We start from the raw sequence: 27,908 nt of genomic DNA on the forward strand, positions 1-27,908 counted from the left end.
GCGTGAGCGGGCTAATGTGTTTATCCGGTTTTCTGGGTGGGCGGTCAAAGCGCACGCGTCAGGGCGAAAGGCGGCAGGGTCGGGGGAGGGGAGGGGAAGGGGCCCAGCGCATGCGCCGGGCGAGCCGGTAGCTCCGGGAGGGCGTGGAGGGGGCTTTTAGAGGAGAAGCCGGGGAAAAGGGAAGCGGAGGGAAAGGAAGGGCGGGGGGGAGGGGGGTGAGAGCGCACTATGCGCATGCGTGCGAGGGCTAGCGACGACGGCGGCGGGGGAGTCTCGGGGATGACAGTGTCTTTGCCCGTTGGGGTAACGGTCGACGTTACCAGGCGGGCCTGACGCGCCGCACCATCCGCCACGGCCGCAGCAGCCCCGGCCCAACCGAGCTTGAGCGGCGCGTGAAGGCAGGGTGAGGGCGGCCAGGCGCGAGGGAGGGGCCTGCAGCCGGCCTCGTCGTGCGCGTTGGGCGGCGGCGGCGGCCTGGCGGGGTGAGCTCGCCCGAGCCGCGGCTGGGCAGGCGGCGGAGGCGGCGGTGGCAGTCGCGCTTGGAGGAGTCGTCGGTGCCGGACTTAAAAGATGGCCGGGCTGTGAGGGGGCGGCGCTTGCGCTGGTGACCCCGAGTGTGTGCGGCTGAGGAGCTAGGGGCGCCGCCGCTGCCTGCCGGGCCTGTTCCCCGCCCCCTCCTGCCGCCGCGGGCCCGCGCGCACTTCCTCCCCGGCCTTCCTTTCGGGCGGGGGCCTCCCGCCCGCCGCGCCAGGCGCAGCGTGGGCCCCGCGTCCGGCATGGCGAGAACGGCAGCGGCGCGCGCCCGCCGCAATAGCAGCAGCACCACCAGCACCACCACCCGCAGCAGCAGCAGCAGCAGCAGCAGCAACCTCGGCCGCCGCAGCTGCTGGCACTAGACCCGGGAAGCCGACGCCTGCGCGGTAGTCCTCGTCGTCCCGCTGCCTCCGCGCCGGCGCTGCGATGGAGTAAGGGCCCAGCGGCCGGAGAGAAGAGTGCCCCGCCTGGACCCCACCGGGCCCGTTCTTGTGCGCGCCAGCTCCATCCGGAGGGGCCTCCGCGGCCGGACATGCTGCACGAGCGCAGGCCGCCCGCCGAGCCGCGGGGCTAAAGCGAGCGCCGATCCCGGCCGGAGCAGCCAAGCCACGGCTGTCTAGGACGAACTCGAACCCTAGTTTTTTTTTCTCTGTTTTTTTTCGGGCTGCAAGTCTCAGGGACGGAGGAGGGGCGGCAAGGCCCCATGTGTGGGAGGATCGCTTCAGCTTCACAAACTTGCACGGATTTTGGTTGCTGCTTGGGCCAGCGGTTCTGCTCAGATTTCTTTCGAATTGTTGTAAATTCGCCATTGTTCCCCGGCTGCTTACAAACTTGGATCCGGAATTTCTTTTCAACCGGGAGCCATTGGTGTCGAAGTGTCTGCAATGAACCCCGTGAATGCTACTGCTCTCTACATTTCCGCGAGCCGCCTAGTGCTCAACTACGACCCCGGAGACCCCAAGGCGTTTACAGAGATTAACAGGCTCTTGCCTTACTTCCGACAGTCCCTCTCTTGCTGTGTTTGCGGTGAGACGCTTTATTGTTCCCCTTTCCCTGCCTGTTTTCTTGAGGCCCTTTGGCAGTAGGAGCGCGAACGGTTGACCGTCTCGGTAGTTCACTTTAAGCGGTGCCACTGTGCCGTAATGTACGGTCATTAGTTTTGAAACTCGCCCAGGGACTTTTGCCCGGCGTTTCAGAAAGGGGGAGAACCTTTCCCGGCCACTTTGGACGGCGGCTTTAACGTTCAAAACGGTTTAATTCGTTCATCTTGACCCATCTCTCTGGTGGTGGTTTATATTTTAAATATAGCTTAAAAATTTCCATGACAGCTTCACACATGTAGTGGTGATGTCTTAAATGGGGTTGAGATGCCAGCAGCATGCTGCCTTTTCTTTTTCTTTTTTTCTAAAGCCTTTGCTGCAGAAACGGGTTGAAAACCGCTATGATTAAATGTGGTCGAACATTGTCACATATCCATGTAACGTTTTTGCACCCGTTAAATAATTGTGGATGATATAATCTCGCTGCACCTCCAGCCAGACACCTCAGTGCCCCTGGCTCTACAATAGGCTTGAAGGTTAGCAGTGACCTAGTGAAGCTGATGATACTCCTTTTTTTAAAATTTTATTTTATGTGCATTGGTGTTTCGCATGTATGTCTGTGTGAGGTTGCCAGATCGTAGAGTTAAAGACAGTTGTTAGCTGCCATGTGGGTGCTGGGAATTGAACCTGGGTCCTCTGGAAGTGCAGTCAGTGCTCTTAACCACTATACCATCTCTCCAGCTCCCATGGTACTCTTTAGTTGGTGGGTTTTTTTTTTTTTCAGATTAGTTTTTCTGTCATTTTAATATCTGGTGGGTTGGCAGATTTTCTTTTCTTCCTTTTTTTTTTTTTTAAATGAAAGGCAGGGCCTCTCTATGTAACTTAGGGCCGACTTCGAACTTGTGATTCTCGTGTCTCTGTCTCTCGAACGTCGGTATTTCAAGCATGCACAACCATGTCCGGTTTCAGAGGATTATTTTTAGATGCTTTTGTTAAAAGGATATTAACCCCTGATGGTTATGATATTTAAGAATTATTTATAAGAGATGAGAGAAAATAGCATTGTCTAATTGGAAGTATTTAAAGGGCCAGTCATTTGTGTTAATAACTAAGTAGTTGACAATTGCAAACCAGAACGGTTATCCTAGGTCTCTCTTGAGGTCGTATAAATCTTCCACCTATTAAAGGAGAAACAAAAAAGCAAAAGTGCATACACAGCAGGAAACGTTTAATAAAAGGGCAACAAGCAAGGTACTGATGGTGCACTCCAGTTAATGTGCTCATTTGAGGTTTGTTAATCTGCCTGCATGTTCAGTGCCAATTTAAGGGTGGAGACACTTTAAGTGGGGAAGAGTTAATTTTTCGATGTAATAACTGATGCGTAGAACCGATATTCAAGATTCAATCCAGCCTTTTTGTATTGCTCAGGGCAGGTCACTGAAGTGGTATGGAAAGGGTGAAGATTGGATTTTTGCTCGTCAGGTACTTAATCTCAAAAACATTTAAGAAACCAAGTGACTTAACACTGTTATGACGAGTACTTTTATTGGTCACTTAGGGAAAATCGCCTAACTGCTTTAGGCCTCCGTGTCTTACTGTGTAAAATGAGGGCTTAGGGTTTTCAGTTGAAGGATAACAAAGAAAAGCGTACGGAGAATTTGCTTGGTTTAATGGTACTCCCTTTTGCAGTCTCATTTTTAAGTTTTGGTGGCGCTGGCTCTCAGATGCCTATTGAAGAGCACTCTCTGCTTCTGAGTTTACTTCATAAGAGTGTTTCTAAGATTGAGGCTATGGTGCTGACCTGCCTTCTCCACTGACACTCCTGGCTTTGTTTTTTAGGAGTGTAGGTGAATTTGTTGCCTTGGTAAAGTAGAGGCAAGAGGTCAGTAGGGTAGCTAGCCACAAACAGCTGTACTAGTGAAGCCATTATCTGCTAGCACTATAGGCCCCCCCTTCTAGATGGGTGGAGCTTAAGATCTGCTAGGAAGTGGTGATTTTGGATAATGCTTAGGTGTTTGGAACTTTGGAATCTTATTTTTTGCATTGCTGAGTGTAGAACCCAGGACTTTGAGCATCTAGATAAGCAAAAGCATTCAATTGATGAACTACAATCTTTATTTTGTTTTTCTGAGACAGGATCTCATGTATCCTAGACTAGCCTCAAAACTGGATACCTCCTGCCTCAGCCTTCTGAGTACAAGGATTGATTCTTGGTGTGTGCCACCAAGTTGGGTGGACTTTTAAATTATTTAAAGTGGCTTCATAGTAGTGGTGGTCTAATTAAAAATGGGCTTAATAATTTAAACATAAGCTTCAAAACACATGAAATATAAAGCTACATTAAGAGATTATTTTTATGTGTATGAAGTATGTATATGTACCACATGTATGCTGTGTGTGGGGAGGCCAGAAGAGAGTGTCTTGTCTTCTGGGATTGACTGTTGTGAATTGCCATGTAGGTGCTGGGAGTCAGACTTCAATCCTCCTGAAGAGCAGTCAGTGCTCTTAACTGCTAACCATCTCTCCAGCTTCAAAGTTACTTCTGTAGCTATGGAGTCTGTCCTGGAACTAGTTCTGTAGTCCAGGATGGCCTCAAACTCACAGAGATCCACCTGCCTCTGCCTCCCGAGTGCTAGGATTAACTGTATGTGCCACTACCACCCTACTTATTTTTGGATTTTCAAGACAGTTTCTCTGTGTATAGTCCTGGTTGCCCTGGAACTTTATAGGGCTTGAACTCAAGAGATTTATCTGCCTGCCTCTGCCTTGGATTAAAGGTTAAAGGCATGCCTGGCTGAGTTTCTATTGCTGTGAAGAGACTCTATGACCACAGCAACTATTTTTTTCCTGTTTTTTTGTTTGTTTGTTTTTGTTTTTGTGTTTTTGAGACTGGGTTTCTCTGTGTAACAGTCCTGGCTGCCTTGGAACTCCCTTTGTAGACCAGTCTGGCCTTGAACTCAATGAGATCCAACTGTGTCTGCCTTCTAAGTGTTGGGATTAGAGATGTGTGCCGCCACAGCCAGCTACAGCAGCTCTTAGAAAGGGCGTTAATTGGGGGTGGCTTATAGGTTCAGAGGTTTAGTACATTATTGTCGTGGTAGGAAGCATGGTGGCCTCACAGACTGACAAGAGAAGTAGCTGTGTTCTACATCTGGATTGGCAGGCAACAGAAAGAAACACTGAGCCTGGCTTGAACTTTTGAAGCTTCAAAGGCCACACTTCCTCCAACAAGGCCGAGGCTGCAAGTCCTTATCCTCTCAAGTAATGCCACTCCCTACAAACCTGTGGGGGCCATTTTCATTCAAACTACCACACTACTGAATTGTGGTACACAAGTTGCTTTAAAATTTGCTTTAGTTGGGGCTGGAGAGATGGCTCAGAGGTTAAGAGCATTGCCTGCTCTTCCAAAGGTCCTGAGTTCAATTCCCAGCAACCACATGGTGGCTCACAACCATCTGTAATGGGGTCTGGTGCCCTCTTCTGGCCTGCAGGCATACACACAGACAGAATATTGGATACATAATAAAAAAAAATTTGCTTTAGTTTTCTTTATCTGTTTTTTTCCCTTAAATTTGAGTTATGTGTGGGCTCTTTTTTTTTTAGATTTTTTTTTTATTTTATCTTGTGCTTGAGTGCACCAGGGGTGTGCAGGTGCCCTAGGAAATCAGAAGATGGCATTGGATCTTGTGGAACTGTAGTAACAGTGTATGCTGGGAGGTGCTTTTTCTTTTTTCTCTTTTTGGTTGGGAGGTGCTTTAAACTGACGAACTGTTTCTCCAACTCTGGTGAATGTTCCACTTATTTTCTTTTTCTTTTTTGAAAGAGAGAGGATCTCACTATGTAGCCCTAGCTGGCCCGAAATTTCTGTGTAGATCAGGCTGGCCTCAAACTCACAGAGATCCACCTGCCTCTGCCTCCAAAGTGCTGAAATTAAAGGTGTGCACCACCACCGCCTGGTGAGGACAGTTGGTCTTTCTGTGCCTCTAGAGTGCTGGGATTAAAGGCATGTGCCACTCTGCTTAGCTGTAGTGCCTTTAAAAACTAGACATTTAAAAAAAATTTCATTGTATGTGTGTTAGTTTTTTGTCTGCGTGCATGTGTGTAGACCTAATATGTGCTCTTGGAGCCCAGGATGTGTTGATGGATCTCTTGCCACTGAAGTCACAGATGGTTCTGAGCTGCCTTGTATGTGTTATTTGCTTAGCTATCTCTTTAGCCCTGTCTTGAAACCGTTTTAAGAACAAGAACAAATCTACTGAAAGTCTTGGGTTGGTCCTTGCTAGGTGCTTGATATCCCACATTTTTTTGGGGAGGGGCTGGGTGGTGATGGCACATGCCTTTTATCCTAGCAGTCAGGAGGCAGAGGCAGGTGGATCTCTGAGTTTGAAGCCAGGAGGCAGAGGCAGGCGGATCTCTGTGAGTTTGAGGCCAGCCTGGTCTACAAACTAGTTCCAGGACAGGCCCCAAAACTACAGAGAAACCCTGTCTTGAAAAACCAAAACCAATAAATAAATAGATAGATAGAGATAGATAGATAGATAGATTGATAGAAAGAAAGAAAGAAAGAAAGAAAGAAAGAAATTGGGGGATTTTGTGTGTGTGTGTGTGTGTGTGTGTGTGTGTGTGTGTGTGTGTATTGGTGTTTTGACAGTAGCATGTATATCTGCACTGTGTGCGCTCAGTGTCTGCTGTGGCCAGGAGAGGGCGTTAGAGCCTCTGGTACAGAGCTGCTTTTTGGATGCTGGGAATCAAACCTGATTCCTCTGCAAGAGCAGTTAGTGCTCATTAAGTGAGCTAGGTCTCCAGCCCAACGGTGCTTAATAGCCCATGATGAGGGAAGAGCCTACACACTCCGGTCAGTTATTAAATGTGGAATATTCACTGGGTTACAGATTATGTCATTGTTCTTTGAAGTGTTTATTAGCAATATTACCGTTTCTTTTCAAGTTACTTTGTATATTTAAAGAGAATCACTATTCTTTCCAGATCACAGGAAGTGGCTAAAACAGTAACTGAGTACTGTTTTTAAGTGTCTGCTCTAAGGTCTTATATTAAGTGATAGCTTGACTTTATCAGGTAGTTGGGTTCTTTTGTTCTGAGAATTGATACAGTATGCTGTGTGGATTTTAGGTTTTTGTAAAGTTGTCAGTCTTAAGTGGTACAAGTTTGATAATCAGAGTCAAATTAGACTGTTAGAACTCCCATTCCCCCTACTCCCTCTCCCTCTCCACTCCCTTTCTCCCCCCCCCCCCTTCCTCTCCAGTCCTAAGAGCAGTCAGGGTTTCCTGCCCTGTGGGAAGTTCAAGTTCCTCCCCCCTCCCTCCAGGTCTAGGAAGGTGAGCATCCAAACAGACTAGGATCCCAGAAAGCCAGTACATGCAGACAAAACAAGACCCAGTGCCATTGCCAATGGCTTCTCAGTCAGCCCCCATGTCAGTCACATTTAGAGACTCCGGTTTGATCACATGCTCGTTCAGTCCCAGTCTAGCTGGCCTTGGTGAGCTCTCATTCAATCAGTCCCCTTGTATCAGAGGGTGAATGCCCCTCCCCCCCACGGTCCTGATTTCCTTTTTCATGTTCTCTCCTTCTGCTCCACATTTGGACCTTGGGGACTCAGTCCAGTGCTCCAATGTGGGTCTCCGTCTCTATCTCCATCTATTGTCAGATGAGGGTGGGCTTACCTTTTAGACATTATAATTCTTATTTACAGGAAGGGCCTAGAGTAGAGATTAATATTTTGCACTGACGTGTGACAGTGTTACATAGTGACCAGTGGTTTTTGTTTTTGTATGTTAAGGACTTTAAAACAGCGCTCGTTAGTGTGAGTGTATATGCATGGGCGTCGGAGGGGAGCTCTGGGGAGTTGGCGCTCTCCTCTTTATGGGGTCTGGAGGATTGAATTTTAAGTTACCAAGCTTGTGTGTGATTGTCAGTGTCTGACACCTTAACACTTGTTGTCTTCTCTTAGCCCTCCTAGTGCTGTGGAGTAGGTGGGAGTCCACTGATTTAGCCACTATTGTACCTCTGTATTTGACTGCTATCAAAAATTATTTGTTGAATTGATGAGTACTTGTGTCAATGAAAAGAGACCTTTTCCACATCATTAACATGTGCTCCGAGAATGAAAAATAGCTGTGAGAAGTGAACAGGTGTAGCTTTATGAAGGATTACTTTTATTTTGCTTGTTTTTCCATTATTGGTAAAAGTCATGGTGGACTCACAATGGGTTTAGTGGAGGAGTGATGATGGAGATCTGTTTCCAGTCAAGAGTTTTGATTCTCTTTGGGCAGAAATGCTTTGCTTTGTGTCAGAGCAAATTAATTTATAAACACCAGGTTTCTTTTGATGTGTATTTTTGAACATGTAACCATGAGTGACATATTTTATAATTTTTTTAAAGAAAAGCTAAACTAAAGGCCATCTGTCTGTGTATTATCATTTTGTTTTTATCCTTTTTAAAAAACAGTTCTTTTGATAATTAGTGTGCTATTCTCATTGAGTTTGGTGGCACATTGTAGCACCAATTCTAGTTGGCATTAATAATAACAACCAAGAGTCAGATATAGGAGTTAATGCTGAATATCAGAGAAGTAGAGCAGCCAGCCGCTAGAGAGTTCCTATCTCTACCCATGCTCAGGCCAAAGGGGCGATCTCCTCAAGACTACCTTCTAAGATTACATCCTCAGGCTGACTGCAACATCAGATGGTTGCCTCAGACTGTCTCCTCCTGCCTTTTATTCAGCGTATAGCTCCTGTCTCCACCTCTCTAGTGCTAGGATTAAAGGTATGGGATCCCATGTGCTAGTAGGATTACCTTTGTGTGAACTCTGTGCCACCACTGCCTGGCCTCTAGTGGCTTAGATCTGCACTCTGATCTTCAGGCAAACTTTATTTGTTAAAACAAAATATCATCACAGCACATGACTGTAATTCCAATACTTGGGAGAGGAAACAGGAGGATTCAGACTTGGAGAATAGCCAAGGCTACATAGACTCAATTTGGCATAATGTCTTTGGGTTCCTCCAAGTCATGTCATGAGACTATTTCCCTTTTAAGGCTGAGGAATAATTATGTTGTATATATGTATTTTGTTTATCCATTCTTCCTTAGATGGCCATTTGGGTTGCTTCTGTCTCTTGGCTATTTCAAACAGTGTAATGAACAAGGGTATATAAATACCTCAAGTATTAATTCTCTCTTATTTGTAGTTTCCACAATTTCAGTAACCTGTAGTCAACCACAGCCTAAAAATATCAAAGGAAAATTCTGAGAAAAATAAAAAACAAACAAAAAACCCCCTAAGCATTAAATTGGTCTTTGTGCCGTCTCACTCTTTTTTTTTTTGTTTGTTGAGAGACAGTTTTTCTTTGTAACCTTGGCCTGTCCTGTAAACCAGGCTGGCCTTGAACCCACAGAGATCTGCCAGTCTCTGCCTCCCCAGTGCTGGGATTAAAGGCGTGTGCCACCATTGCCAGGCTACTCTGTCTTTACTCTTTTCCTACCCTGGGTAGACCTTTGTCCGGAGCATTCACTGCTGTGCTGCCGACCCTGCACTACTTCATGGCCTTGATTATTAAACTCACTATGCGGGGTTTCTTGTACCACAGTGCTTATGCTCAGGTAACCCTTATTTTTCTTAACAGGAGCTCAAGAGGAGTGATACTAGCAATTTGGATTTTCCCAAGAAAACACTGGAAAATACTTCTTTCAGTGAAAAGATGAAAGCCTTTAACTTAAAGTGTAAAAGAGAAGGAAAAAAGAGGGTTCTTCAGTGGTGTTTTAAAACATGCTTATTCGTTTTTGAGACAAGAGTCTCACTATGTAGCCCTGACTGGCTTGGAAGTTGCTATGTACAAACGGGACTGGCCTGGAATTCACAGAAATCTGCTCCTTTGCTTTCCAAGTGCTGGGACAAGCATATGTCACCATGTTGCACTAATGCTGGAGTTAAATAACGGCCTTGCAGATACTAAGCATATATATATTCCTTCACTGGTAGCAGAATGTTTAGAAACACACACATACTCACACTTGGAGAGAGAGGGTGTACATTCATATACCTTTTATTATGGTATATTACAGTTATTGGTATGTATTTATATTAAAAAATCATTCAGTATACTGTACTGTTTTCTGACATTTACTAAGGATCTTGGAACATAGGCTACAAGAAAAGGGAAAAATGGAAGAGATCAAAGGTAATTAAGTTGATAGTGGAAATGAAGTAAGGAAGGTCTTTGAGTTTGGGGAGACATTAGGTAAACTAGGTTTTAGATCCATGAGGACATCTCAGAGATACAGGTGCAATTATGCACATTTGTAGTCTCAGCTACTGGGGAGGCTGAAAGGGGAGTCATCACATGAGGCCAGGAGCTTGGGACCAACTTGGGCCACATAGTGGAATATCTCATAAGACCAGTTATGAGGTTGGGATATATGTAGCTCAGTTGGAAGGTGCTTGCGTAGCATTTGAGAAGACTTTGATTTGATCCTTGGATCACAGTCAATTGTACACGCCTCTAATTCCAGCACCCAGAGAATCAGAATGACATTCAAGGTCATCCTCAGCTTATAAAGAGTTCAAAGCCAACTTGGGCTATGTGGAACTCTTGCCTCGGAAGACAAAAACAAGTGGTGTAGAGATTTCAGCATTATGTTACTGAAGGCTGAGGGAGAGGTCTGATGGCTTCGGGGAGATTGAAGCCAAAGTTAGGAATTAAGACTGAAGTGTGAACCTTGCATGATGGCATACATCTGTAATTCCAGCACTCAGGAGGCAGAGGTAGCCATGTCTACATAGTGAGACACCCCCCCCATCTCAGGAAAAAAATGGTTAGCGACGTTCCCCCCATTCCTTTGAGATACTGTTTCTCTGCATAGCCCTGACTGTCCTAGAACTTGCTCTGTAGACCAGGCTGGTCTCGAGCTCAAGATTTGCCTGCCTCTGTCTCTTGAGTGCCCGTATCTAAACTTATTTTTTTTTTAAGATTTATTTTTATTTCCCTCCTTTCTGTCTCTGTATCTCAGTCTGTCTGTCTCTTTCTGCATGTAGGTACGTATGTGTATATATGTGCTGTCCATGGGTAGGTACCTGAAGAGGCCAGAAAAGGAAGTCAGATCCTCCAGAGGTCATTGTATGCCATTTGAATAGGGTGCTGGGAACAAAATGGTCATTTGCTAGAGTAGCAAGCAGTCTTAACTGCCAAGCCTTCTCTTTACATCCCCCTTCCCCAAAGATTTTGGATCTTGGAAACTTGCTGAACATATCCCTTGAAGTAAAACATGCCTGCTATAGAAATTCTGGCCATATATAATACAGAAATCAAAGATTAGAAGACACCAGATTGATGAGTCCATTGAATGGAGCTGAGTCTTCTCCATAGTTAATGTTGTCATGGGCCCTGTTTGGGGTTTCCTTCATGGCATCACTGAGTTCCAATTCCCATACAGCTATTTAGGTAAATATTATCAGATTGTTTTTCTTGGAGAGAAAACTTTTGGTTAAATTTACCCTTTGACTTTTGGAAGGCAGGTTTCTGTCTTTTCTGAGACAGGAAGCATCTTGGAGTTACTGCTGCAGCAGCTAAGTAAGGACTTTTGTGTCCAAGGTCCTGTGGTGTGTGACTACATGAGATGATTCGCTCTAGTGGTCTGTATAAAGCATTTACATTTTCCTGGGTATTGGAAAATGAAGTTTATTGGAACTGAAATTTGAAGCCTGCTCTGGGTTTACATATGCTTAATTCCAGCTCTACAGAGACTTAGGCAGGGAATTTCAAATTTGAGATCATCTTGGTTGTGTAGTAAGACACTATGAAAACAGACAAACCAGAAATCTGTTGAGGTATGGTAATGTGTGTGTGCTTTTAAATCCAGCTGCTGCTGGGAAGGCTAAGACAGAAAGGTCACTTGAATCCAAGACTTCAGGACTAGCCTGGGCAACTGAGAACTCTGTCTTTAAAGACAGAACAGAAATTGGGTTATGAATTTGGCATTCTTATTGACCAAAAAAGTAATGTTTATTATCATTATTTCAAAATGTGTAGTTCACATGTAAATCAGCATTTTTGGGGCCTTCTGGACCATGCAGCAGTAGCATTTCTTCATGATAAAGCATCACTGGCTGGAGTCTGAAGGCCCCAATCTCCTTGACAATAGGAGTATGTCTTCTCTTGTTTGTACTTAGTCACACCCGGACATTGTCACCACACCGTACCCATACCTGAAATTGGATGTTTCTCTCCTGCCTGCTTGTTTCTAAATACTTGGAGACCACTTCTCAAATAATTGACTTGGAGGCTTAATATTACTTGTAAATGCTAGGCTGATAGCTCAGGCTTGTTACTAGCTAATGCTTACATTTTAAGTTAACCTATATTCCTTATTTATGCTCTACCAAATCGCAGTATATTTATTAGCATGGCATGTTCATCTCCTGCTCCCTCTGCCTCTGGCTGGGACTTCTCTCTGTCCTTCTCCTTCCCATCATCCTTAGTTTGGTTGCCCGCCTATACTTCCTGTCTCCTCTTTATACAGACCCCCAGACCTCTATGGTTAGCTAGTGACTAGCTCCGCCCTCTGACTCCAAGCAAGCTTTGTCAGAATACAAACAAAATATCACAATCCCCCCCCACCCCCCACCTTACCCCACTGACCTTGTAAATAGTTGGGTTTGTAATTCAGGACAGTGAAGGATGTAGAAAAGCTCTTCTTATGCTCTCGACACTAGATGCATAACATTTCTAATGTTGGAACCTGAATTATTTTCTGAAACCTTGTTACTTGGATAAGAAAAAAAATTGCTTGTCAATCTTATCTGTTAGCCAGAGAACACTGTATTGTTTTGGCTTCATAAAGTTGGTTAATAGCGTTCAGATCCTTGTGCCTTTACTGATACCCTTTGGTTCACATTGGATTGTGTGTCCATTGTGCCAGTACTGTGCTGTCCTGTTTTGTTACCGTTGCTCTGCAATATAATTTGAAATTCAGTATTGTGGTTCCTCCAGTGTCCTCTGGCATGTTGGGTTTTTAAAAAAATAGTTTAGTGAAGAATGTCATTGGGAATTTGATAAGAATTATAATGAATTTCTAGATGCTTTTGGTAATAAAACCTTAAAAATGTCTTAAAGAGGGGAAGAGTGCTGCTTAGTATACATTCATCTTTGAAAAGAATAAAGACTGTGATTGCAGGTGATATTTGAATATTTGAAGTGTTTACAGTTCTGAAGCCTTTAGTAATAAAATGGTAACTATTTTAGTAAAAGCAATTCCAAATATCATGATTTTTTAATATAATGTATTTTAGTCTGTTTATAAAAGAGTTTGTAAATTTACAGACAAGATTTGTCACTTGGCAATGTTGGTTTACACCTTAAATACCAGCACTCGGGAGGTGGAGACTCTTTGTGAGTTCGAGGCCAGCCTGGTTTACAGAGAGAGTTCCAGGACAGTCAGGACTACACATAGAAATCCTGTTTGTTTTTTTTTTAATTTATTTATTTATTAATTATGTATACAGCATTCCTTCCATGTATGACGGCAGGCCAGAAGAGGGCACCAGACCTCATTACAGATGGTTGTGAGCCACCATATGGTTGCTGGGAATTGAACTCAGGACCTTTGGAAGAGCAGGCAATGCTCTTAACCTCTGAGCCATCTCTCCAGCCCAGAAATCCTGTCTTGAACTCCCCCCCCCCAAAAAAATTGTCTCAAACTCATTACTTAACCAAAACTGGTTCTGAATTACCGGATCCCTCGTGTTTTATGAGATTGTAAGTGTGTGCTACTATGCATGGCTCTTATTTTTTAAAAACCTATAGAGACAGACCATGTAGCCCAAGTTGGAGGCCATTGTGTATTCTGTTTTATTGTTCTTAACTTGAATCTCTTGAGACAGGTTTCTATTTGGACTGGAAGTTTGCTCACTTTTGGTTAGGCTAGCTGGCCCAGCTCTAGTGAGCTTCTGTCCTTTAGTGCTGAAGTTAGAACTTTATTGTGGAGTACTTTTCTCCTTCCCAGTTTTTTTATTCTTTGTGAATTTTATATCGTGCACCCCAACCCCACTCATTTTATAGGCCTTCAATATTCGTTTCTAACCTTGTAACATCCCATTTTTATTTTTATTTTTTTCTGCATGTGTTTGCTGGGGATCTGGACTCAAAACCTTATGTTTGTGTGGCAAACTCTGCTACTGAGCTTCCCAACCCCAAAATGTTAACAAAAAAGACATATATATTTGCCTGCATGTGTGTATTACACTGCTTGTGTTCCTGGTGCCCATGAGGCCAAAAGAGTGTGCCAGATGCCATGGAACTGGGTTATAGACTGTTGTAAGCTGGTGTTTTTTTTTTGATTGCTGGAATCCAAATCCAGGTCCTGTAGGAGCAACAAGTGCTTTAAACTGTTGAGTCTTCTCCATCAGCCCCCTTTACCACAATGCATTTTTAAAAGCGTAATTTAGGTAATATTCTTGTTAGATAGAGGAAAGTCACAATTTGTATGTTTTGACACCGAATTTTATATTATAGCCTTGCATATACTGACCAGTTTTTTTTTAGCATTTAATCATATTTTCTATTTCTATGATGGCTTGATCAAAAAGATCTCCAGGAATTCTTGTTACTGTGAAAGATGACTTCTGTGTTAACAAAAACAAAAGGTTATGTCATTAATGGTTTCTGAATTTGATGCTTATTAGGATTTGGGACCCTTTTGTAAAAATGCACGTACTGGGGCCACATCCCTAGATACTAAGTCAGATCTAGAGTATGGCAGATGCTTAGCTGATGGATGACAGTAGTGCTGTGTTGGAATACTGTTTGTATGAGGTTAATAAAATAAAATAATCAAATAAAAATGGTATATGCTCAGTAAGTTGAAGCAGCATTGTATTAGCCAATTTTCTCCACAAGTATAATGTTTTACAGATGCTAATGCATTTATGGGAGGGCAGTAAAATCAGGATGGTACACCTCTTTAACCTCAGAGTTCAAGGTCAGCCTGACCCTCAGAGCTATGTCCAGGCCAGCCAGGACTTCACAGTGAGACACTGTCTTAGACAGTCAAGAGAGAGGGCAGTAAAGCAAACCTCCTGCGAAATATGGTTCTAAATTTAATGAGTGATTGTTCAGTTGTGGATCAGTTTAATTGTGCATAATGGACTAGTGTGCGTCTTATTGTCAATAATTAAATGAACAATATCATTGCTTTGCTAAAATAGGAAAATGATGAAATATTACAAAAGTGCTCAGTATTTGCAAACACTATAGAAGTCCTGTTATTAAGATAAACGATATCTGGCAGTCTCTAATTTGTGCTAGAATTTGAAATGAAGCATGACTTGTTTATGAATCTGTTGAGGGCTTGAGTAGTTATAAATCATCCACTTAATCTGTGATGAGTGGTTTTTAAATATATACCATTAATTGCTTGTTGAGGTTGTCCTTATAAACTATTGCCTTACCACCTTGATATTAGAAAATGTTTTGTCATAGTTGACATTCTGGTGTTCAGTAAACAATTTGGCTTCATTAACAAGCACAGTTGTAGTGTTGTACTGTTCTTTGTTTTAGTTCTTAATCCCTGGTCAGATTGGCATATGTGTAGCCATTCCTAGTCTCTCATCTAATAGTACCTAGTGGTTTAAAGCAATAGTGAACTTAGAAGTAATAACTTGTATCTGAATGTGGTAGTGTACAGGAGGCAGGAACCCGAGGATCACTTCAGACTGAAGAGCAACCATATCCCTTCTCAAGAGAAAAACAAAAAATAACAACGTCAATAACAACAAAAACAAACACAAGCAACATTACTTTGAGTTTGGTTTTGTAGAATCCCTCCACCCATTGGAGGAGAATCACAGGTTCATCACTCTCCCAACTTGGTGATCAAAATACTCAGTCACCAATTTTAGTGACTTTTGTGTATTTGTCATCTTCTTTCCTTATTTTAAAACTCTGTTCTGTTAACACTGTGATTGTGTTAGATGCTATAAAGAAAATAGGTTATAGGGTTGTGGTTAGGATTGTCTAAAGAGGTTAATACTATTCTGAGCATCACTACTTGATTATTTGATTAGAGATCTAATAATTTCTAAAAACCTTAGTTATAGCACTACTTTTTATTTAATGTTCTGAGGCATTTTTTTGCCTTGTGGTAAATCATTAAAATAAACTGGATGGATCTAAGTTTAACAGATTCCAAATGCTGCTTAATCAGAAATTTAAAAACAGACCTGACCTTTGGAATGTCAAGAGTAAAATTTTAAGTGGATTCTCTGGTCTCATATTAATTTTTTCTTAGCTGAGTTTATTTTTTAAGATAGGGTTTCTTTGTGTAGCCCGAATTGTTCTGGAACATTCTATGTAGAAGAGACTGGCCTCAACTCACATGTGTTTGCTGCTGCCTCTGGAGTGCTGAGATTAAAGGTGTGTGTGCTAGCACACCTGCCTTGAGTTCTTTACTTACCTACTTATCTGTTTTGGCTTTTTGAGACAAGGTTTCTCTGTAGCTTTGGAGCCTGTCCTGGAGCTAGCTCTTATAGACCAGGCTGGCCTCGAACTAACAGAGATCCGCCTGCCTCTGCCTTCCGAGTGCTGGGATCAAAGGTGTGCACCATCATATGCAGCTTAATTATTTTTCTAATTTCATTGTTTATTGGCCACTATGTATGCAGTATGAATGCATGTGTGTACATGAGTAAACATTTATGTATAATTTGTGCTTGTGTATGCATGCATGTGAAAACTCTTTACATTCTTTACTGAGGGCATGGTATTGATGTATCTAGAGTTTGTCAGTTCTAGCTAGTTAGTATGTGCTGCGTAGTCCCTTGTCTGTCTGTAGTACAGGCCAGCAGACTCACCTGGCTCTCCTATGTGGCAACCTGAACTGGCTGCAAACAAATATTTTTTTAAAGTATTTATTTATTATATTATGTATTCAATATTCTGTCTGTGTGTTTGCCTGCAGGCCAGAAGAGGGCACCAGACCCCATTACAGAGGGTTGTGAGCCACCATGTGGTTGCTGGGAATTGAACTCAGGACCTTTGGAAGAGCAGGCAATGCTCTTAACCTTTGAGCCATCTCTCCAGCCCTGCAAACAAATATTTTTAAAAGAAGGAAGATATTCTAATTATTGTTTTGAAACTTCTAGATCATTAATTTGGAGGCGTACTTTTGGTTTTTTAATTCAAAGATAGTAGAGAAAAAGTTCAGAAGATACATTTTTTATTTTTTATTTTTTTTAATGTGCTTTGGTGTTTGACCTGCATGTATGTCTGTCTATGTGAGGCTGTTGGAATCTTTGAAACTGGAGTTAGAAGACATTTATTTGTGAGACCTTCTAGGTATTGGAAATTGAACCCAGCCAGCTCCTCTGGAAGACTATTCAGTGTTCTTAAGTGCTAAGCCATCTCTCCAACTCCAGAAAATACTTTCTTAAATGATAGGTGCCAGGCTCTAGCATGGCAAATAGCAGGACCACAGGAATTATTTATAAGTGATAAAGAAGGAGAAAAGGTGTTTTTGTTCGTTTTGTTTTCCAGATAGGATCTAAGTATATGTAGATTTGCAATCCTTTTGCCTCCCCAAGTGCAGGAGAACAATTGTGTGCAACTAAGAGACATGCTTTATTTAATGAAGATAGCCTAAGCAGTTAATTCTTCATTTGAAAAAGGAAAAAAAAATTAGACCACCAGATTGAATCTGAAAGGATTATTATTTCGATCCTATCTTAGACCTTTGACTTGGGAGAAATATATTTTGCCTTGGGGGAAATATATATTCATTGGATGATTGTTTGAGACAGGGTCTTACTCATAGTCCAGGCTGACTTCAAACTCCAGATCCTGCTTTAGCCTCACAAGGGTTAGGATTCCAAATGTGTTCCCAATTGGTTTCTATAGCCAAGACTAGCCTCAAACAGATCAACACTGTCTCAGCCTCCCTCCCAGGTGCTGAGATTTTATGAGACACATTGCTTGACTTCTTTCAGTCTTTAATCCCTGCCTTTGATTACTAGACTCTGAATCTAGGCTGAATGGGTTATGAATAAGATTCAGTGTTGTATATTTTATTCTAAGAAGTCAAGAGGATTAGGGCTTAACTTTAAGACCTGTTTTGATTTGTCAGTTTTGATTTATTGCTGCCTCTAGGACATTTTATAAATGACCATGCTTTATAAATCAATTTTGTGTAAAATCAAGGCTATCTGAAATACTATCATTTATGGTAAATATGCCATACATTATACTCAAGCAGTTTCAGCAAAGGCTTCCAATGCTGTCAAATGGTGTGGAGGCTGAACTTTCCCTTGTTGGGCTCTTTAGCAGAGAAAGCAACACTGCTTCCCAGCTATGTTCAGTTTAGTCCATTATTGTCATGGCAGGTAGCATTGATGGCACGCAGCAGACACGGTGCTAGAAAAGGAGCTGAGAGTTCCTTCTGTAGGCAGCAGAAGCAACTGTGTCATATTGAGTAGCTTGAGCAAAGGAGGTCTCAAAGCCCACCCCACAGTGACACACCTCCTCCAAGGCCACCCCTACTCCAACAAAGCCACACCTCCTAATAGTGTTACGCCCTGTGGGGGCCATTTTCTTTCACACCACCGCAGTGACCAAGGCAGCTCTTGAAAAATAGGCAGTTAATTTGGGGCTTGCTTACATTTTGCAGAGGATGATTCCATTATGATCGTGGCAGGGAGCGTGGCAACTGGTAAGCATGGTGTTGGAGAAATAGCTGAGAGCTGCATCCTGATTCATAGGCAGAGAGAGACTGACACTCAGTCTGGCTTGGGATTTTGAAACCTCAAAGCCCAACCCTAGTGATACACTTCCTCCAATAAGGCCACACCTCCTCATCCTTCTCAAGTGTGCTACTCCCTGATGACTCAGCATTCAAATATGTGGGGGGGGCTATTCTTATTCAAACCACCACATATGCTTATTTGAAGAATTTCAGATTAGTTTCAGAAAATGGGGTCATAGAGAATCTAGGCAGGACTCTGCAGCCCCAGTTTGTGAGCCGTAAGGCCAAACTATCATATATGTCTTGATGAGATTATCCTCTTCATTCTTCTTCTACAGTTATGGGTAACACATGTCTGTTTCTCTCTTCCTAGTAAAGGCCTTATCTAGTAGTTGATTGTTCATTCTGTGTTTCGCTTTTAGTAATCAAATCATTGCTTATAATAAATGAGGAAATAAGTTAAAATTGTTTCAGTAAATGCCATAGAGATTGTTGGATGCCATAGAGATGGTGTTGGATAAGAAAAATAATACTAGAGTAAGGGGCTGGAAATGCAGCTCACCTGGTAAATAGTGCTTTCTTAGTATACGTGAAACTTTGTGATTTCCCAGGAACTTTTTAAGCCAGGCATAGCTGAAGTGTTTGCAATCTCAGTGCTTAAGAGGTGGGCACAAGAAAATTGGAAGTTTTAAATTTCATGCTTAGTTCCCATGTGAGTTTGAGGACAGCCTGTTGGTTAATAGGGGGAAGACATGGATGAAAACACTAGGTTGGGAGTCTGTAGACTCATCTTTTTTATTGATACTACCTGGATGTATAACCTATGAAAATCCATTTTGGTTAAAATGAGACCATAGGAACAAGTGATTTCTATGGTCAGTCAATCACAAACCTTATATTTTATGATTCTGTCATTGCTCATATATTAGAAAATATGCCATGCTTGCTTCATGTGTGTGCCCTTCCTACAGTGTTTTTCCTTCAACTCAAATAAGACCTCCACAGGAAGCTTTCTTTCCACACTCCTACCCTCAGTTTGTTCCCCTCCTATAACAGCTATTGCATTATATTCCCACTGCTCACTAGAAAAAATTTTAAGTCATTGACATTTGTTAAGTGTCTTAAGTGATTGTCAGTTGTGTGTGTGTGTGTGTCTGTGTGTCTGTGTGCCTCTCAGCTTCCTGACCTTAGTTTTTCCTAGTAATCCAATCAAAATAGTTTTTGTTAAACTACCCCACTGTTAAGAATGGATAATTGAAAAGACAGTGCTTCAGCTGGGTTTGATGGTGCTTTCTGAACAAATGCCTGTGTTACTGACATAGGTGTCTACTAATACATGCCGTACTTGTTTTCTGTAGTGTTGGGTTTTGGATTTGTGGATTGCACATGCCAGACAAGCTCTCTACCTGTGAGCAAGAACCTTAGTTCTTGACAACTTTTTTTAAAGACAGTGTCCCTTTATATAATATAGCTCATGTTGTTTTTAAACTCCTACTTTTGCCATTTCAATGCTGAGATTACAGGTGTGTGTGTGTGTGTGTGCGTGTGCGCGTGCGCACTCACGAGCACACGCAGCTGTCCATGCGCTGTCATGTCTGACTTAGAGTACTTGTACTAAAAAAAAAGTTTGCTCTAATGCAGTATAGTGTGTTGACACTAGCAGCAACATTATATATATTGTGTTTTTACCATTTCTTGAATTGTGTCAAGAGAGCACGCTGAGAGATTCACTAATTTATTGCTGTAGTTTACATTGTATTTATGTAATGATACAGTCTAATGATAATTTTCTCAGAATGTTTCCCTGTTACTCAAGATTGTATATGCACTTAAGAGAAGAAAATAAATGATTTATTTGTGTATCCTTAGATTGAGCCATGAATATTTTTTAATTTAAAAAATTAAATTATTGAGTTGGCGAGATGGCTCAGCAGTTAAGAGCCAGAGGTCCTGAGTTCAATTCCCAGCAACCACATGGTGGCTCACAGGCATCTGTAATGAGATCTGGTGCCCCCTTATGGTGTGCAGGTGTGCAGGTGTACATGGAAGGAATGTTGTATAATAAATAAATAAATCTTTTAAAAAATTAAATTATTTTCTATGTGTGAGTGTTTTGCCTGCATATGCACCACCACATGTGTACCTGGTTCCTGCAGAAATTGGAAGAGGGTGTCAGACCGAGCTTTTGAGGCTTGACTTTGAAGAGAGATTGTGAAGCAACCACATGGGTACTGGAAATCAAATCCAGGTCTTCTGGAAGAGTAGCCAGAACTCCTTCTTAACTACCGAGCCATCTCTCCAGCCCCTTAATTTAACTTTTAAAAGAAACGAATTTTTGTTTTCTAAAGTTATTTTGCCATTTTTAATCTCAACTGTATGTAAATATTTCTAAAGTGTTTTCCTAAATAATTAAAATGCATTTTTGTTAGTTTTAAGTAGAAGTTTTTGGGAAATATAAATTACTGAGAGTTGATCCATAGAAACACAACTTGCAATTATCATTTTGCATTTTGTTATGGCCTTCCTAGACTCATTGATTTCTAAGTTCTTGTGAGTGACTTTCTTCGGATTACATATAGATTTTAGGTATAGATGTGGGCATAATCTAACCTTTAGTTTTCCATTTTCTTTCAATCTGAGTGTCTTGATTCTCTCAGCTCTGCCAAATGCCTTCTTCCCCTCAAATAACTTTCAGTGGAAAAAAATGTGTCTGCTGTAGGTTAAAGAAGTTTATTCCCAGCACTTGGGAGGCAGAGGCAGGCAGATCTCTGCGTTCAACGTCAGCCTGCTCTACAGAGTGAGTTCCAGGACAGCGAGGCCACAGATACCCTGTCTTGAAAACCAAAACAAAACAAAGAGTTATTTTTAATTTTCTGGAAATACATTTTAGACATGGAAAGGTTTTGGGTTGCATGTCAGATTCTCTTTCTGTCTGTTAATGATTGTGATCTCGTCTTTGTGATGGCCTTAGTACCATGGGTCTTAATACTTTTTGTTGTCTGATTTTTGGTGTTACTTAAAAATTAAAAATGAAGGGGTAAGGGAGATGGCAGAGTGGGTAAAGTGCCTTCTGTGTAAGCATGAGAACCCAAGTGTGGATTCTCAGTACCCATGTATAAAGCCGGGCAAGGAAGACCTGTCTAACCTAGCACTGGTAGGGTGGAGATAGAGGGACAAAGACTCCTCATGTGGACTTCACACAGATACACACACAACACTGAAAACCATGAACAGTTTGCCTTAGCGTTTCTTAGGATTTTCAGTTTTTATTTTATAATGTTACTTGCACTGTGTCTATTCAGGTTTTTAATTTTTGTGTCAGTTTATCATTATCTGGGAATTTGTCCAAGGTGATTGACTGGTTGGCATAAAGTTTTTGAAGGTATTTTCAGTTCTTTAAATTTCTGTAGGACACTGGTGAGATAATTTTATTTCTGGTTTTGTTATTTTTTTCCTCCTTGATAAAGTTAAATTTATTTTTGAAACAAGGTCTTGCTCTGTAATAGAAACTAATCTTGAGCTATAGATTGAACTCTCTGCCCCATCCGTTTCTGCTTAAACTTTTGTTCTCCTAGTACAGTGAAAGGGGAAAGGGCTTGAGGCTGACTCAGTTTTCTGATGCAGACTTAGATTGAGAGACTGTGTTGCTCAGGCTGGTTTTAAACTCCCAGGCTTAATTTATCCTTCTGCTTTGGTGTCCTCTAAGTAGCTAAGATACAAGTGTGTACTGCTATGCCTGCCTCAGTCCAGACCCTTGTAAAGAGAATAGCTTCCCTCCAGTCAAGTCTGGACTGTCTCTCCTAAATGTTGTTATGTTTCTATTTTCGCTTAGTAAATGCTTTCTAATTTTGTTTATGGTGTTTTAGCTTACAGTTTAGGTATATGAAAAAACATTCGGACATTTTCTTCATTTCCTTCTTGATCTTCCATTTTATATGATTTAGAAGATGAAGAATTGTTTTGGGTCAACTGTGAACCATTTGAATTGGGAGCTAAAAACCAATTGCTTCTGTAGGGGCGTAATGAATGATAAGAGGACTGAGTCTACCTTTGTTCCCTTATTTGTGGTGGTTTTTTTTTTTTTGGAGGGTAGGTTAGGTTTTTGTGACAGGGTTTCTCTGTGTAGTCCTGGCTGTCCTGGAACTCACTCTGTAGACCAGACTGGCCTCAAACTCACAGATCCTCCTGCTCTGCCTTCTGAGTGCTGGGATTAAAGGCATGCACCACTACTGACTCACTCCTTGTTCATATTTATAGGTCATGTATAATTTGATAGCTGTTCCAAGTTGGGAGACTACTTGTGTGTGGTGTATTCACACGTGTGCAGGTTGTGTGTGCAGAGCAGAGGCTAGAGGAGAGGACATCAGGTGTCCTGCTCCATGCCTTTTATAGCATTGAAATGAGATCTCACTGAACTTGGGACTAGGGTCAGTCAGCTCCAATGGTCCTCCCCACTATCCTACCCTCACTGTGTACTGGTGTGTGCCACGACAACCAGTTTTTGTGTGTGGTTTCCGGGGATTTGAGTGCATGTTCACATGCTTGCATCACACGTGTTGTTAGCCAGGTTTTATTTATTTATTTTTGGAGACAGGGTTTCTCTGTGCATCTCTGGCTGTCCTGGAACTCACTCTGTAGACCAGGCTGAGTTCGAACTCACCAAGATCCACCTACTTCTGCCTCCTGAATGCTGGTATTAAAAGCCACCACTGCCTGACAGTTAGCCAGTGTTCTTACCAGCTGAGCCAACTACCCAGCCCCACTTCTCTTTCATATGTTGCTACACTTAGGATGCCTGTGGTTTACTACATACAGTTATTTTTTAATTCTGTCATTAGAGTGCAGCATTACTTCTGTTTTTCTTTATTGTAATCCATTTAAATGTAACAGCTCACAAGAGTATGTAGAGGTAAGTTGTTAACTTGAAAAAGAGTTTGTATTGAGCTAGGCATGGTGGCACATCCACTCCCCCCACCCCCCACCCCCGGTCTTTTGAGACATGGTCTCTATGTAGTCCTGGCTGTCCTGTAACTCACTGTTCCAGAGTGGCCTAGGATTCACGGAGATCTACCTGTTTCTGCCTCCCTAGTGCTGGGATTTAAGGAGTGTGCCACTGTGTCTGACTTATATTTCCCCTCATTTTGATTCCTTGTGGAAGAATTTGAGTTGAATAAAACTTCTTTTTCTTTTAATAAATGAGGCCCTTGCCCGTTGTAGCTACATTTTGGTTTTAAAAGTTTATGGTTGGGAGGGGAGCAGAGAAAAATATAGCTCAATAAAAACAATTTAAAAATTATGGTTCATGTATATAAAATAACTGGTTGAAATTACATTTGTACTGATTATTCAGTAAGTAGTCTATTGTGTTGCATTACTTTGAGGCCTCAGGGGTTTTAAGCCTACACCTCATGATTTGGCCGCTAAGCTTTACCTCTTGATAACTTTTAAAGAGAATGCCATAAGACGGTTGGTGGTGACATTTTATGGCTAAGGCCAGAATCAAGGAAGACTGGTTTGAGATAACAGAGTGGGGAATGTATTACAGAAATGAAGAGAGCTGTTGATATTCTCCAGTTATTTCTGTATATACACGCTTCTCGGTCTAGAGAGTTTAACCAATTTCAGTTTTAAGAGAATAATTGCTGAACTCCATTATATGAAAGTGTAAATTAGTTTTACTAAAATCTGTGTTTTCCTCCTCCTCCCTCTTAGGACATTTGCTACAAGATCCTATTGCACCCACCAACTCCACCTGCCAACACTATGTCTGCAAAACTTGTAAAGGCAAGAAAATGATGATGAAACCTTCATGTAGCTGGTGCAAAGACTATGAGCAGTTTGAGGAAAACAAGCAGTTAAGCATCCTCGTGAACTGCTACAAGAAACTGTGTGAATATATAACCCAGACAACACTGGCGCGGGATATAATAGAAGCAGTTGACTGTTCTTCTGATATTTTAGCTTTGCTTAATGACGGATCATTGTTTTGTGAGGAGACAGAGAAACCTTCCGATTCATCTTTCACTCTGTGTTTGACACATTCCCCTTTACCTTCAACCTCAGAGCCCACAGCCGATCCTCAAGCTAGTTTATCTCCAATGTCTGAAAGCACCCTCAGCATTGCTATTGGCAGTTCTGTTATCAATGGTTTGCCCACTTACAATGGGCTTTCAATAGATAGATTTGGTATAAATATCCCTTCACCTGAACATCCAAATACAATTGACGTGTGTAATACTGTTGATATAAAAACTGAGGATCTGTCTGACAGCCTCCCCCCTGTCTGTGACACAGTAGCCACTGACCTATGCTCCACAGGTATTGATATCTGTAGTTTCAGTGAAGACATAAAACCCGGGGACTCGCTTTTGCTGAGTGTTGAGGAAGTACTCCGAAGTTTAGAAACTGTTTCCAATACAGAGGTTTGCTGTCCTAATTTGCAACCAAACTTGGAAGCCACTGTATCTAATGGACCTTTTTTGCAGCTTTCTTCCCAGTCTCTTAGCCATAATGTTTTCATGTCTACCAGCCCTGCACTTCATGGGTTATCATGTACAGCAGCAACTCCGAAGGTAGCAAAGTTGAATCGCAAAAGATCCAGATCTGAAAGCGACAGTGAGAAAGTTCAGCCACTTCCAATTTCTACCATTATCCGAGGCCCAACACTGGGAGCATCTGCTCCGGTGACAGTGAAGCGGGAAAGCAAAATCTCTCTTCAGCCTATAGCAACTGTTCCCAATGGAGGCACGACACCCAAGATCAGCAAAACTGTACTTTTATCTACTAAAAGCATGAAAAAGAGTCATGAACATGGATCCAAGAAATCCCACTCTAAATCTAAGCCAGGTATTCTTAAAAAAGACAAAGCAGTAAAGGAAAAGATTGCTAGTCATCATTTTATGCCAGGAAGTCCTACCAAGACTGTGTACAAAAAGCCCCAGGAAAAGAAAGGATGTAAATGTGGGCGTGCTACTCAAAATCCAAGTGTTCTTACATGCCGCGGCCAACGCTGCCCTTGCTACTCTAACCGGAAAGCCTGCTTGGATTGTATATGTCGTGGCTGCCAAAACTCCTATATGGCCAATGGGGAGAAGAAGCTGGAGGCATTTGCGGTGCCAGAAAAGGCCTTGGAGCAGACCAGGCTCACTTTGGGCATTAACGTGACTAGCATTGCTGTGCGTAATGCAAGTACCAGCACCAGTGTAATTAATGTCACAGGGTCCCCAGTAACGACATTTTTAGCTGCCAGTACACACGATGATAAAAGTTTGGATGAAGCTATAGATATGAGATTCGACTGTTAAATCAGTGGGTCTTGAAACCTACCCCTGGTAGGAAATATCTACAGTTCTACGGCAGCTATGGTTCTGTTGGTTTAACTTGCCGGAGCTCCTGCATATAGATCACTTGTATCAAGTGTTTTCATTGCTAAGTTATATGTGTTAGTGTCGGGGAAATAGTTTGCAGATAATGGAGGAGTAACCCTACAACTATATGTTCTTAGTTCTTACAGAACCTCATAGTTTGAGAACAAATGCTGATGCAACTGATTTATACAAAATGAACTTTGGCAAGGAAAATAACAATAACCTCATTGTTTATGGTCATGCTTTGTGCATAATCAAAGTTGATGATTAAAAATGTAAGGAAGTGGTATCCAGTCGGCCCATAAAGATTGTGCTAATTTTTTTGTGGAAAAGTAGCCATTAGTTTACCAGGAGACCTTGTGCTGCCTTCAGATGCTGCAGTGATGTTTCTCCTGGTGAGAAGCTGATGTGTCCAGCTCAACCTTTGTGCTGACATAATACCATTTCTGATCATGAAAATTGGCTACTGGCGTGTATGTAGCAGTTCTTAAATCAGCAGTATTATGAAAGAAAATTACCCCCTCATTAGAATGTTTTAAGAAATCTGTCTTTTAAAAAGTGAACAAATAAATTCTGTCAGACCACAAATATTAAGCTGTTTATGCTTTAAATATTTATGAGTTCAGCCCCCTTTCTAGTTATCTGACTCACTTCTATGAGAAAATCCTAAGTCCTTTCACTTTGAGCAATGTTTTATTTGATAAATAAAGTGAAGAGCTGTTTTATTCTGAACATAATTGAATTTATATAGTTCGTGACATAATTTTTAAAAATATAAAAAGAATTTAAAAATTGGGTTTTATTTAAAATAATTTTGGAATAATGCCCTAAATGTTCCCAGATTTATGCATTATACTTATTGCCATTGATGACTTCTTTGATTTTTATTTCCTGTTTATTTGCCACCGGCTTTACCTTGAATATACTCCTTTGTTTTTTCTTTTAAAGGGTGCTGTTCATAATGAAGGCTTCTTTATCAAGGCCTTAATAAAAGATGCCTTTGATGAAGCCTGTGCATTTAGGTAGGTGTAAAGCTCGGAGGATTTTCTTTAGAATGCTCTTTTGCATGTAAAGCACAACTGTGTTTGAGTTTTAATGTACTTCTTCCTATTAACTTTATGGGGAAGACAGACATTCTGTTGAAGGGAAGTCTAGTCAGTCGCTTGAAAGAGCACAGCCCAGGTAAGCAAGGACTGACTAGGTATAGAGAGAACTTTGTGATTTCAGAGTCACTGCTTTGGCAGTGCTTATTTTAAGAGAAATACTGCTAGGGAAGTTCCAGTTCCTACTGCATTCACCGTCTGGTGAGATCTAAAGTGTTGGAGTTGTTTTGATTTGGCACACAGCATGTTCAATGATGGTTCCTCGCCTCATAAAGACACAGAGAGAATCCTTTGGACACAGAGCAGATGACACCTCCTGTTTTGTAGTGTATCCTGGTGTCATTTTCTGTGAATGTGGTCAGGTAGTCGTTTTGTTGTTGTCATTGGGCTTTTTTTTTTTTTTAAAAAAAAAAACAAAACAAAAAAAAATTTTTTTTGGTCTCTTGGTGGGGCGGGGGTGGGCTAAAGCCATAGGAAGAAAAATGTGATGTATGTGTCCAGTATGTACGATTTTGTTTTTGTTTTGCAAGAAGAGTTGAACTATTTTTGATAACAAGAGTAAATGGTGGAAAATGCTTCTTAGTTGTCTTGTCTTTATTTGCTTACCAAATTTTGGAATTTATTTAAATCCTTTAAGTGGTCGCAGTGTCTTATGAACCATGTATTTACCTAAAGTTTGTAACAGTTTGTGTTGGACCAGATCCCCTGCTCTATAATCATGTAATTCTGTTTTTTATTCACTAATGATCACTGCAAAAATGACTAGAAATGAGACTGTACACATGGATAATTAGGCTTTATTTTGAAGATCTCCCAAACTTTCCTAAAATTATCTTGAAACTCAGGGAGTACCTCATTACTCCCCAAATTTGATAATCTTAGCTTTGTGTTTTGATGCATGGGAGGCTGGCAATATAGACAAAAGTGGAAATCGGTATGTGAGGACCTTGGATTGTTATGTAATATTGCCAATGATGAATTCAGGTTGTTTTTAGCACAAGTTTCTCTTTTTTATGCTGGTATTCTCACTGCCACATTTTTGGAAACCTGTATCACACCTTAAGTCTATCAATAAATGATAGTTTTCTAATTCTATGTTGTAGAATACTGAAGAGTT

At 41.7% G+C, this 27,908-nt stretch overlaps 1 protein-coding gene across 1 annotated transcript; it reads left to right on the plus strand.

Annotated features, from left to right (window-relative positions):
- Positions 1-248: 248 nt before the first annotated feature.
- On the plus strand, positions 249-27,886 carry Msl2 (MSL complex subunit 2). Its single transcript, XM_048417415.3, has 2 exons — positions 249-1,560; positions 24,034-27,886. Exons 1-2 carry the CDS (start codon positions 1,419-1,421, stop codon positions 25,623-25,625), a joined length of 1,734 nt encoding a protein of 577 aa, XP_048273372.1. The 5' UTR covers positions 249-1,418; the 3' UTR covers positions 25,626-27,886.
- The last annotated feature ends 22 nt before the right edge of the window (positions 27,887-27,908 follow it).

Source organism: Myodes glareolus, chromosome 4 (genome assembly GCF_982192425.1).
Source record: "Myodes glareolus chromosome 4, mMyoGla1.1, whole genome shotgun sequence".
Classification (NCBI taxonomy): Eukaryota; Metazoa; Chordata; class Mammalia; order Rodentia; family Cricetidae; genus Myodes; species Myodes glareolus.

Excerpts from the sequence above, each read along its gene's own strand:
- Msl2 (XM_048417415.3), top strand. The coding sequence starts at position 1,419 with ATGAACCCCGTGAATGCTACTGCTCTCTACATTTCCGCGAGCCGCCTA. Across the intron at positions 1,561-24,033 it reads CCTCTCTTGCTGTGTTTGCG|GACATTTGCTACAAGATCCT; the intron begins GTGAGACGCTTT and ends CCTCCCTCTTAG.